This window comes from Anomaloglossus baeobatrachus, unplaced genomic scaffold (genome assembly GCF_048569485.1).
Source record: "Anomaloglossus baeobatrachus isolate aAnoBae1 unplaced genomic scaffold, aAnoBae1.hap1 Scaffold_120, whole genome shotgun sequence".
Taxonomy (NCBI): domain Eukaryota; kingdom Metazoa; phylum Chordata; class Amphibia; order Anura; family Aromobatidae; genus Anomaloglossus; species Anomaloglossus baeobatrachus.
Window position 1 is genome coordinate 340,001 of NW_027441890.1, and position 12,881 is coordinate 352,881.

The following is a 12,881-nucleotide window of genomic DNA, read 5'->3' on the forward strand; positions in this document are numbered from 1 at the left end:
CATCCATCCATCAACCATCCATCCATCAACCATCAACCATCCATCCATCAACCATCCATCAACCATCCATCCATCAACCATCCATCCATCCATCAACCATCCATCCATCCATCAACCATCCATCCATCCATCAACCATCCATCCATCCATCAACCATCCATCCATCCATCAACCATCCATCCATCCATCAACCATCCATCCATCCATCAACCATCCATCCATCAACCATCCATCCATCCATCAACCATCCATCCATCAACCATCCATCCATCCATCCATCCATCCATCCATCCATCCATCCATCCATCCATCCATCCATCCATCCATCCAAACTTTTTTTATGGTGTCATTATTTTCCTAGACCTGTACCATTTTTATTTTTTGGTTGATGGGCTTGTGCTATTTTACAGCAGCTCTATGCTGACAAGCATGAAGGTCTTCAAGGAGACCTCTGGCTGACATACTCTGGTCATGGGCATGCTGTTGGGCTCGTAGAATCATGTACCCCCAAACCGGCATGCTAATTTTGAGTATGACAGCAGCATTTAACAGGTTAACCATCGTGGGTGGCACTCCTCAGCAGCTATCTGCTGGGTATGGGGCTCTACACACCCACTACAGACTTGCACTGTACTTTTCCTGTGGATGCTGGTAAGGAGTTAAGATGGACCACAGGACCAGTTTCACAACCTAATTCCTGTGCTGCCGGTGCACTCAGTTCACTACAATATTAGGCAAAGGTTGAGAGGTCCTACAGTATCTTCCTTATAGGGTCAGCTAGTTTGCAAACATGTTTAGGTATTTTGCAGCCTCTGTAGGCAAAACTGTAAGAAATAATATTACGAGATGCATTAGGAGCAACAGTTAACACCACAATTGATTGCAAGCAAAGTACACAACTTCTACCCATAAAAAATATCAGGAATCCTGTAGTTAAATGTCTCACCCATTTTCACCAGCATCTGATGTCCCTTGTTTTCCTCCCCTAGGCGCACATTGGGCACACTTCCTCCTGGCCCTGAACCCAAGCCTGAAGAACTAAAAAAAAGATGAACATTATCTCAGGTTTGGTTGTAGGCAGTCATTTATATAATCCTAGCAATAATAAGCCTTCCCTGATATTCTTCCCTGTTCCAGCCCGGCCCGTCTGCCAAGCAAGCCGTCACAAATACAGCGACTGCCTGTAGCTGCCATATATGCAATCTTTGGTATCAAACGGTGATGCAGATGTAGATGCACAAGCCACTTATATCATTATTACAGTGAACAAGATACAGCCTGTCCACAAAGACTGAAAAAATGGTGAACAGGCATCACTGGGGCAGGGGACGACAAGTAACTGGTGAGTTTCTTACATTTAAAGGGAACCTGTCAGGTGCAATATGCATAGAACCACAAGTTCTGGGTGGCTATTGCTAATCCCTGCCTAACCCTCCCTGCATCTAGTATCATAGATAAAAGATCTTTAGAAAAAGGATTACTAAAGATCTTTTATCTTATGCTAATGAGAACAGGGACTATATCGCAAGGGCGTTAGTTCCTGAGCTCATTCCTCCCTCTTAGCGTGTTAGCACGCCCATAGAGGTGTGCTAACATGCAATTCAATGCCCATTGCCTCGCGTCATCAGTGGTAACACACATACCTGTGTCCGTTGTCACCACCTCTCAGACACCGGTCAGAGCGCATGATGAGAATGCCCTGCACTGCCGGTCATGCGCATTATGAAGCTAGGTGTATGCATCCCGGATTCAGAGAGGTCAAGTGCACATGGCTGGGAGCGCGGTGACTTCTGATCATGCGCACTGCCCGGCGAGTGATGCGGTGACAACGAACAGGTATGTGCGTTACCACCGACGACGCGAGGCAATGGGCTGCATTGAATAGCATGTCAGCACGCCCCTGTGTGAGTGCTAACATGCTTAGAGGGCGGAATAAACGCAGGAATTACCCTTGTGACTAGTCCCTGCGCTCATTAATATAATATATCAAAGAATCTTTAGTAATACTTTTTCTAAAGATCTCTTTATGCTACTGTATACAGGGACGATCAGGCAGGGATTAGCAATATGCAGCCAGAACTTATGGTCGTGCTCATGTTCTATGCATATTGCATCACACAGGTTCCCATTTACATGGCGCAAGAAATTACACATGAAATACAGTGTAAAAAAAAAGTTAAATTATTTTTTTTGTATTTTCCAAGTCATCATCCTTGGCCTGCTGCTGCTGTGCCGGGGCTAATCATATTCATATGCTAATCATCTTGTGTGTAAGCTCTGCCACTGAGCATATGTGCTGCCGAAGCTAGTTAAATTAAGTTAAATTTTATCTTTTTTTAGATGAACGGAATTTTGTTTACTTACCGTAAATTCCTTTTCTTCTAGCTCTAATTGGGAGACCCAGACAATTGGGGTGTATAGGCTATGCCTCCGGAGGCAGCACAAAGTATTACACTCAAAAGTGTTAAGCCCCTCCCCTTCTGCCTATACACCCCCGTGCTCCCACGGGCTCCTCAGTTTTGGTGCAAAAGCAAGAAGGAGGAAATATAATTACAAACTGGTTTAAAGTAACTTCAATCCGAAGGAACATCGGAGAACTGAAACCATTCAACATGAACAACATGTGTACACAAAAAAACAGGGGCGGGTGCTGGGTCTCCCAATTAGAGCTAGAAGAAAAGGAATTTACGGTAAGTAAACAAAATTCCGTTCTTCTTTTTCGCTCTATTGGGAGACCCAGACAATTGGGACGTCCAAAAGCAGTCCCTGGGTGGGTAAAATAATACCTCGTAAGACAGCCGTAAAACGGCCCTTTCCTACAGGTGGGCAACCGCCGCCTGAAGGACTCGTCTACCTAGGCTGGCATCCGCCGCAGCATAGGTATGCACCTGATAGTGTTTCGTGAAAGTGTGCAGGCTCGACCAGGTAGCCGCCTGACACACCTGCTGAGCCGTAGCCTGGTGCCTCAAAGCCCAGGACGCGCCCACGGCTCTGGTAGAATGGGCCTTCAGCCCTGAGGGAACCGTAAGCCCAGCAGAACGGTAAGCTTCGATAATTGGCTCCTTGATCCACCGAGCCAGGGTTGATTTGGAAGCCTGTGACCCTTTACGCTGGCCAGCGACAAGGACAAAGAGTGCATCCGAGCGGCGCAGGGGCGCCGTACGAGAAATGTAGAATCTGAGTGCTCTCACCAGATCTAACAAGTGCAAATCCTTTTCACATTGGTGAACTGGATGAGGATAAAAAGAAGGTAAGGAGATATCCTGATTGAGATGAAAGGGGGATACAACCTTAGGGAGAAATTCCGGAACCGGACGTAGAACCACCTTGTCCTGGTGAAACACCAGAAAAGGGGCTTTGCATGACAACGCTGCTAGCTCAGACACTCTCCGAAGAGAGGTGACTGCTACTAGGAAGACCACCTTCTGCGAAAGGCGTGAGAGAGAGATATCTCTCATTGGCTCGAATGGTGGTTTCTGAAGAACCATCAGCACCCTGTTCAGATCCCAGGGTTCTAACGGCCGCTTGTAAGGTGGAACGATGTGACAAACTCCCTGCAGGAACGTGCGTACCTGTGGAAGTCTAGCTAGGCGCTTCTGGAAAAACACAGAGAGCGCAGAAACTTGTCCCTTAAGAGAGCCAAGCGACAAACCCTTTTCCAGTCCAGATTGAAGGAAGGACAGAAAAGTAGGTAATGCAAATGGCCAGGGAGAAAAACCCTGAGCAGAGCACCATGACAGAAAAATTTTCCACGTCCTGTGATAGATTTTGGCGGACGTTGGTTTCCTAGCCTGTCTCATAGTGGCAATGACATCCTGAGATAATCCTGAAGACGCTGGGATCCAGGACTCAATGGCCACGCAGTCAGGTTGAGGGCCGCAGAATTCAGATGGAAAAACGGCCCTGGAGACAGCAAGTCTGGTCGGTCTGGTAGTGCCCACGGTTGGCCGACCGTGAGATGCCACAGATCCGGGTACCACGACCTCCTCGGCCAGTCTGGAGCGACGAGGATGGCGCGGCGGCAGTCGGCCCTGATCTTGCGTAACACTCTGGGCAACAGTGCCAGCGGAGGAAACACATACGGGAGCTGAAACTGCGACCAATCCTGAACTAAGGCGTCTGCCGCCAGAGCTCTGGGGTCTTGAGACCGTGCCATGAACATTGGTACCTTGTTGTTGTGCCGGGACGCCATGAGGTCGACGTCCGGCACCCCCCAGCGGCAACAGATCTCCTGAAACACGTCCGGGTGAAGGGACCATTCCCCTGCGTCCATGCCCTGGCGACTGAGATAATCTGCTTCCCAGTTTTCCACGCCTGGGATGTGAACTGCGGATATGGTGGAGGACGTGGCTTCCACCCACATCAAGATCCGCCGGACTTCCTGGAAGGCTTGACGACTGCGTGTGCCGCCTTGGTGATTGATGTATGCCACCGCTGTGGAATTGTCCGACTGAATTCGGATCTGCTTGCCTGCCAGCCACTGCTGGAACGCTTTCAGGGCAAGATACACTGCCGAATTTCCAGAACATTGATCTGAAGCGAGGACTCTTGCCGGGTCCACGTACCCTGAGTCCTGTGGTGGAGAAAAACCGCTCCCCATCCTGACAGACTCGCGTCTGTCGTAACTACTTCCCAGGATGGGGGAAGGAAGGATTTCCCCTTCGATAATGAAGTGGGAAGAAGCCACCACCGAAGGGAGGCTTTGGTCGCCTGAGAGAGGGAGACGTTCCTGTCGAGGGACGTCGGCTTCCTGTCCCATTTGCGTAGGATGTCCCATTGGAGGGGACGCAGGTGAAACTGCGCGAAAGGAACTGCCTCCATTGCTGCCACCATCTTCCCCAAGAAGTGCATGAGGCGCCTCAAGGGGTGTGACTGGCCTTGAATGAGAGACTGTACCCCTTTCTGTAGTGACTGCTGTTTGATCAGCGGAAGCTTCACTATCGCTGAGAGGGTATGAAACTCCATGCCAAGGTACGTCAGCGATTGGGCCGGTGTCAGATTTGACTTTGGAAAATTGATGATCCACCCGAAACTCTGGAGAGTCTCCAGGGTAACGTCGAGGCTGTGTTGGCATGCCTCTTGAGAGGGTGCCTTGATCAACAGATCGTCCAAGTACGGGATCACAGAATGACCCTGAGAATGGAGGACCGCTACTACAGTAGCCATAACCTTGGTGAAAACCCGTGGGGCTGTTGCCAGACCGAATGGTAGTGCCACGAACTGCAGGTGTTCGTTTTCCATGGCGAAGCGCAAGAAGCGTTGGTGCTCTGGGGCAATCGGAACGTGGAGATAAGCATCCTTGATATCGATCGATGCAAGGAAATCTCCCTGGGACATTGAGGCGATGACGGAACGGAGGGATTCCATCCGGAACCGCCTGGTCTTTACGTGTTTGTTGAGAAGTTTCAGGTCCAGGACAGGACGGAAGGACCCGTCCTTCTTTGGGACCACAAACAAGTTGGAGTAAAAACCGTGGCCCTGTTGCTGAAGAGGAACAGGGACCACCACTCCTTCTGCCTTCAGGGTGCCCAGCGCCTGCCGAAGAGCCTCGGCTCGCTCGGGAGGCGGAGAGGACCGGAAGAATCGAGTCGGGGGACGAGAGATGAACTCTATCTTGTAACCGTGAGAGAGAATGTCTCTCACCCAGCGGTCTTTTATTTGTGGCAGCCAGGTGTCGCAAAAGCGGGAGAGCCTGCCACCGACCGAGGATGCTACTAGAGGAGGTAGAAAGTCATGAGGCAGCCGCTTTGTTAGCGGTGCTCCCAATGGCCTTTTTAGGACGTGACTTAGACCGCCATGCATCAGAGTTCCTTTGTTCTTTCTGAGACCTTTTGGACGAGGAGAATTGGGACCTGCCCGCGCCCCGAAAGGACCGAAACCTCGACTGCCCTCTCCTCTGTTGGGAGAGGTTCTGCTTGGGCTGGGGTAAGGATGTATTCTTTCCCTTGGATTGTTTGATGATTTCATCCAGGCGCTCGCCAAAGAGCCTGTCGCCAGAAATTGGCAAACCGGTTAAACGCTTTTTGGAAGCGGAATCTGCCTTCCACTCCCGTAGCCACAAGGCCCTGCGGACTACTACCGAATTGGCGGTCGCAACTGCCGTACGGCTCACAGAGTCCAGGACAGCATTCATAGCGTAAGACGCAATTGCCGAGGTCTGGGAGGTAATGGAAGCCACTTGTGGCGCGGCCGCTTCAATTTTCGCTTGACCTGCTGATATAGCTTGTAGCGCCCATACGGCTGCGAATGCTGGGGCAAAAGAAGCTCCGATAGCTTCATAGATGGATTTCATCCAGAGCTCCATCTGCCTGTCAGTGGCATCTTTAAGCGAGGCCCCATCTTCCACTGCAAGTATGGATCTAGCCGCCAGTCTGGAGATTGGAGGATCCACTTTGGGACATTGAATCCAACCTTTAACCACTTCCGGGGGAAAAGGATAACGTGTATCCTTAAGGCGCTTAGAGAAACGCTTATCCGGACAAGCATGGTGATTCTGGATTGCCTCTCTGAAATCAGAGTGGTCTAGAAACATACTCTGTGTACGCTTGGGGAACCTGAAGCGAAATTTCTCCTGCTGAGAATCTGACTCCTCCGCCGGAGGGGCTGAGGGAAGAATATCCAGCAACTGATGAATGGATGCAATAAGATCATTCACTATGGCGTCCCCGTCTGGAGAATTAAGATTGAGAGCGCTCCCAGGATCAGAATCCTGATCAGCTGTCTCCGCATCATCAACCAGAGAGTCCCCCCGCTGAGACCCTAAACAATATGATGTCGAGGGAAATTCTAAGCGGGCCCGCTTAGACGATCTGGGGCTAGGTTCTAAGTCCGAACCCTCCGTCTGGGATGTATGAGATACCCCGTGAGGACATTGTTGGTCCAACTGAGGGGGGTCAGGGAACAATGATTCAACAGAGTCCCTTTGCTGAGATAACGGTCTGGACTGCAAGGCTTCTAGTATCTTAGCCATAGTCTCAGAGAGTTGATCCTTAAAGGCTGCAAACTCAGTCCCCGTCACCTGGACATTGTCAACAGGTGGCTCCCCCTGGGCCCCTCTTAGCAGAGGATCCGGCTGAGGAAGTGTCACAGGGGTCGAACACTGTACACAATGAGGGTCAGTGGAATCTGCCGGTAGCTGGGTCTTACATGCGGCGCAGGCAACATAATAAGCCTGTGTTTTGGCACCCCTGCCTTTTGTGGGCGCCATGCTATAGATTTCCCTGAGTAACACAATAGGGTATATAGCCAGAAAGAACTGTGCTCATACAGTGTAAATTATATACAGTACACAAATAATGTACCAATACAATACAGCACCATGGGGCTAGCACCACATGTGCTGCTTACCAGCCGCCTAAGCGGTTGTGAGGCCACCAGAGACCGTGTCTGGGTCTCCCATGAATATGTCCCTCTCTGCAGCGTCGGTGGAGCTGACAGGAATGGCTGCGGCGTCCTGACGAGCTGAGGAAGCTGTGGGCGTGGCCTGGAAAGAGCGCGAAAACGGGCGCTCACACTGTGCACAGTGAGGGGAGTGGAGCATGTAAATCATACTCCAGCCCTCATTGCTGCTCGCTCCGTGCGGCGTCCCGCCCTTCCCCTGCCTGTCAGGGCTGAGGGCGGGAGAGAAAAAGGGAAACTAGGCCGCAATGAAGCCGGGGACTGTAGTAATAAACGCGGCCGCCGTAAAAGCGCGGTCGCGTGAAAGTCCCTGGCGAACTACAAGTCCCAGCCGCGCCGCAGTGTCCCGTGGCAACGGCGGTCAGTGCGGTAGCCCTTACATATAAACACACTCAGCGACGCTGAGTGTGTAATGGCACATATAGACCCGGTCAGCGCCGCGGTCCCCGGTGCACTAGCACACCCAGCAAAGCTGAGGTGATGCCGTGCGCGGTCCCCATAGGGATACAGAGTACCTTTAAGATGCAGGGCCATGTCCCTGAACGGTATCGGCTCCTATCCATCAGGCTCCACAGGAGTTGTGGATGAAGCCCGGTCTCAGTGCCTGGAGACCGATAAGATCCCACTTCACCCAGAGCCCTAAGGGGGATGGGGAAGGAAAAACAGCATGTGGGCTCCAGCCTCCGTACCCGCAATGGATACCTCAACCTTAACAACACCGCCGACAAAAGTGGGGTGAGAAGGGAGCATGCTGGGGGCCCTATATGGGCCCACTTTTCTTCCATCCGACCTAGTCAGCAGCTGCTGCTGACTAATCTGTGGAGCTGTGCTTGCATGTCTGCCTCCTTCGCACAAAGCAAAAAACTGAGGAGCCCGTGGGTGTATAGGCAGAAGGGGAGGGGCTTAACACTTTTGAGTGTAATACTTTGTGCTGCCTCCGGAGGCATAGCCTATACACCCCAATTGTCTGGGTCTCCCAATAGAGCGAAAAAGAAATATTATTTTACCGAATCAAGTCCGTGTATTACATTACTGGGCTAAAAGGGTTAACACAGGTAACAACAATTTCATGGCCACTTCATTGGGGAGACGGGAGCCATGGGTGTATCCTGCTTCCATCAGGAGGCCAACACTAAGGCTGGAAACACATCTATGCGAGTAAAATCGGTCCGACTGGGCTGAAAAAAAACTCGGCTGATTTTAGTTCACGTTAGGTCCGAGTGCAACGCAAGTGCGATGCTTTTTCTGAATAAATTAATGATTTTACTAGTGTGTGTAATGCGTATTTTTTACTAGTGTGTGTAATGCGTATTTTTTACTATGTCATCTGCCATTCAGCTCTGCTACATGGCCACTGACAGCAGACACAGACAGCCATGTAGCAGAGCTGAATGGCAGATGACAGCAGACACAGAGTCGCACAATCAGAATGAACTCGGGTGAACTTCACCCGACTTCATTGTCATGCTGCGGCTCTGTGCCGCGTACTGATTAGCGGTCACCTGTGAAGGGCTCAACGGTGACCGCTAATCCGCTGAGTGACTGAAGTTAGCAGCCCTCTCTCATACTCACCGATCCCCGATGCGGAACTGCACGGCGTTCACACTGCTGCGGCAGCTTTTACTATTTTGAAAAAGCCGGCCGCTCATTAAACAATCTCGTATTCCCTGCTTTCCCCACCCACAGGCGCCTATGATTGGTCGCAGTGAGACACGCCCCCACGCTGAGTGACAGGTGTCTCACTGCACCCAATCACAGCAGCCGGTGGGCGGGTCTATACTGTGCAGTGAAATAATTAAAAAAAAACTGCGTGCGGTCCCCCCAATTTTAATACCAGCCAGATAAAGCCATACGGCTGAAAACTGGTATGCTCAGGATGGGGAGCTCCACGTTATGGGGAGCCCCCCAGCCTAACAATATCAGTTAGCAGCCGCCCAGAATTGCCGCATACATTAGATGCGACAGTTCTGGGACTGTACCCGGCTCTTCCCGATTTGCCCTGGTGCGTTGGCAAATCAGGGTAATAAGGAGTTTTTATTTCTAATAAATTATTTTTTCAGGTGTGTGTGTGTGTGTGTGTTTATTTACTGTAACTTACAGATTAATCATGGAAGGTATCTCGGGGAGACGCCTGACATGATTAATCTAGGATTTAGTGGCAGCTATGGGCTTTTTGGGGCTTATTAAATTGGTGATGAGGGAATTTGTTAGTGTTTTTTATTTCTAATAAATGATTTTTTTCAGGTGTGTGTGTGTTTATTTACGGTCACTTACAGATTAATCATGGAAGGTATCTCGTGGAGACGCCTGACATGATTAATCTAGGATTTAGTGGCAGCTATGGGCTGCCATTAACTCCTTATTACCCTGATTTGCCAACGCACCAGGGCAAATCGGGAAGAGCTGGGTACAGTCCCAGAACTGTCGCATATAATGTATGCGGCAATTCTGGGCGGCTGCTGATTGATATTGTTAGGCTGGGGGGCTCCCCATAACGTGGGGCTCCCAAATCCTGAGAATACCAGCCTTCAGCCGTATGACTTTGTCTGGCTGGTATTAAAATTGGGGTGGACCGAACGCCGTTTTTTTTATTTAATTATTTATTTCACTGCACAGTATAGGCCCGCCCACCGGCTGCTGTGATTGGGTGCAGTGAGACACCTGTCAGTCAGCGTGGGGGCGTGTCTCACTGCAACCAATCATAGGCGCCTGTGGGCGGGGAAAGCAGGGAATACGAGATTGTTTAATGAGCGGCCGGCTTTTTCAAAATAGTAAAAGCCGCCACAGCAGTGTGAATGCTGTGCAGCGCCGCACCGGGGATCGGGGAACGGTGAGTATGAGAGAGGAGGGGAAAATGACCGACAGACTGTGAGAGAGGGACAGAGATAGTGACAGACCGACAGAGAGAGATTAGAGACTGAGAGGGAGAGACCGACTGACAGAATAGTGATTGACAGACATTGTGAGAGATCACTCGTTTCCAGTGTTTTAGGAAACGAGAAATGTATTTAAAAAATCGGATGTCACTAGGATGGTGTGAACGTTCAGTCCCGTGACATCCGATAATTTACACGCTCCCATAGACTTGCATTGGAGAGACTCGCAGTAGAAACTCGCAAAAAAGAGAATTTTGTTACTTACCGTAAATTCTTTTTCTTATAGTTCCGTATTGGGAGACACAAACCATGGGTGTTTAGCTTCTGCCTCCGGAGGACACACAAAGTACTACACTTAAAAGTGTAGCTCCTCCCTCTGAGCTTATACACCCCCTGGTAGCCAGTCCTAGCCAGTTTAGTGCAAAAGCTGAAGGAGAATAGCCACCCACAAGTAGAACCGAGTAAGAACCGGAACAACCGGAGACTCTGTCCACGACAACAGCCGGTGAGAACACACGGAACAAGAAAATTGCCAACAGGCAACAGGGAGGGTGCTGGGTCTCCCAATACGGAACTATAAGAAAAAGAATTTACGGTAAGTAACAAAATTCGCTTTTTCTTTATCGTTCCTATGGGAGACCCAGACCATGGGACGTTCCAAAGCTGTCCATGGGTGGGAATAAACAGAAAAAACTAAAAAGTAGGCGGAGCCTAACTTCACAAGTGGGCGACAGCCGCCTGAAGGATGCGTCTGCCCAAGCTCGCATCTGCCGAAGCATGAGCATGCACTTGGTAGTGCTTCGAAAAGGTATGCAGGCTAGTCCAAGTGGCAGCCTGACAGACTTGTTGAGCCGTAGCCTGGTGCCTAAAAGCCCAAGAGGCACCGACAGCTCTGGTCGAGTGTGCTTTGATCCCCGGCGGGGGAGGCACCTGAGTACTCTGGTAGGCGTCCGAAATGGTCGATATAATCCAACGGGCCAAGGTCGGCTTAGAAGCAGAGAGACCCTTGCGCCGCCCTGTGGTTAGCACAAAAAGAGAGGTGCACCGCCTAAGCGCAGCGGTGCGAGACACATAAATCCGGAGAGCATGCACCAGATCTAGAGTATGCAGCGCTTTCTCAAAGCGATGAACAGGGGCCGGACAGAAGGAAGGCAAGGAAATATCCTGGTTAAGGTGGAAGGGAGAGACCACCTTAGGAAGAAAGTCCGGGGTCGGACGGAGAACTACCTCGTCTTGGTGAAAAACCAAAAAAGGTGACTCCGAGGAGAGCGCAGCCAAATCAGAGACTCTCCTGAAAGAAGTTATGGCAACTAGAAAAGCCACCTTTTGAGAAAGACGATACAAAGAAACCTCCCTAAGAGGCTCAAAGGGGGGTTTCTGCAATACCGTGAGGACCAAGTTAAGGTCCCAGGGATCCAAGGGCCGCCGATAAGGCGGAATGATGTGAGACGCACCTTGCATGAAGGTGCGGATTTGAGCCAGCCGGGCGATACGCCGCTGGAACAGCACTGATAGAGCTGAGACTTGTCCCTTGAGAGAGTTAAGGGACAGTCCTAGCTGCAGACCGGACTGTAAAAAAGACAGAAGGGTCGGTAACGAGAATGGCCAAGGAGAATGGCCGGAAGAGCGACACCAGGACAGAAAATTTTTCCAAGTCCTGTGATAGATCTTGACGGAGGAAGACTTACGGGCCAGAGTCATAGTGGAGATGACTTCAGGAGGAATACCAGAAGCCGTCAAAATCCAGGACTCAAGAGCCACGCCGTCAATTTGAGTGCCGCAGAATTCGGGCGGAAAACGGACCTTGCGAGAGCAGGTCTGGACGGTCCGGAAGATGCCACGGCATCTCCACGGACAGTTGGAGCAGGTCCGGATACCAAGCTCGCCTGGGCCAGTCCAGTGCAATGAGGATGACTCGACGGCCCTCCATTCTGATCTTGCGCATGACTCTGGGCAAGAGAGCTAGAGGGGGAAACACGTAGGACAGACGAAACTGGGACCAGTCTTGAACCAGAGCGTCCGCGGCGAATGCCTGAGGATCGTGGGAGCGAGCCACGTAAACCGGAACCTTGTTGTTGTGACGGGATGCCATTAGGTCCACGTCCGGAGTGTCCCACTTGCGGCAGATTGACTGAAACACTGCCGGGTGCAGGGACCACTCGCCACCGTCCACGGATTGACGGCTGAGATAATCTGCCTCCCAGTTTTCTACGCCAGGGATGTGGACTGCGGATATGGTGGACTTGGAGTCCTCCGCCCATTGAAGAATGCGTTGGACCTCCAACATTGCAAGGCGGCTGCGTGTCCCGCCTTGGTGATTGATGTAGGCAACCGCTGTCGCGTGGTCTGACTGGACTCGAATGTGCCTGCCCGCCAACAGGTGGTGAAAGGCTAGGAGAGCTAGAAGCACAGCTCTGGTTTCCAGCACATTGATTGAAAGGGCTGACTCGGACGGAGTCCAAGTGCCCTGAGCTCTGTGGTGGAGATGTACCGCTCCCCAGCTGGATAGGCTGGCATCCGTGGTGAGAATCACCCAGGACGGAGCCAGGAAGGAGCGCCCTTGGGACAGGGAGAGGGGTCGAAGCCACCACTGAAGAGAGCTCCTGG

At 51.1% G+C, this 12,881-nt stretch overlaps 1 protein-coding gene across 3 annotated transcripts in view; it reads right to left on the minus strand.

Annotated features, from left to right (window-relative positions):
- The window catches only part of LOC142260526 (calcium homeostasis endoplasmic reticulum protein-like), a 175,498-nt gene that overhangs the window by 34,743 nt on the left and 127,874 nt on the right, over window positions 1-12,881 (minus strand). For all 3 annotated transcript variants that reach the window (XM_075331976.1, XM_075331974.1, XM_075331975.1), the window contains exon 16: window positions 947-1,038. In XM_075331976.1, the coding sequence (XP_075188091.1) occupies window positions 947-1,038 (92 nt within the window). The remainder of the gene's footprint in view (window positions 1-946; window positions 1,039-12,881) is intronic.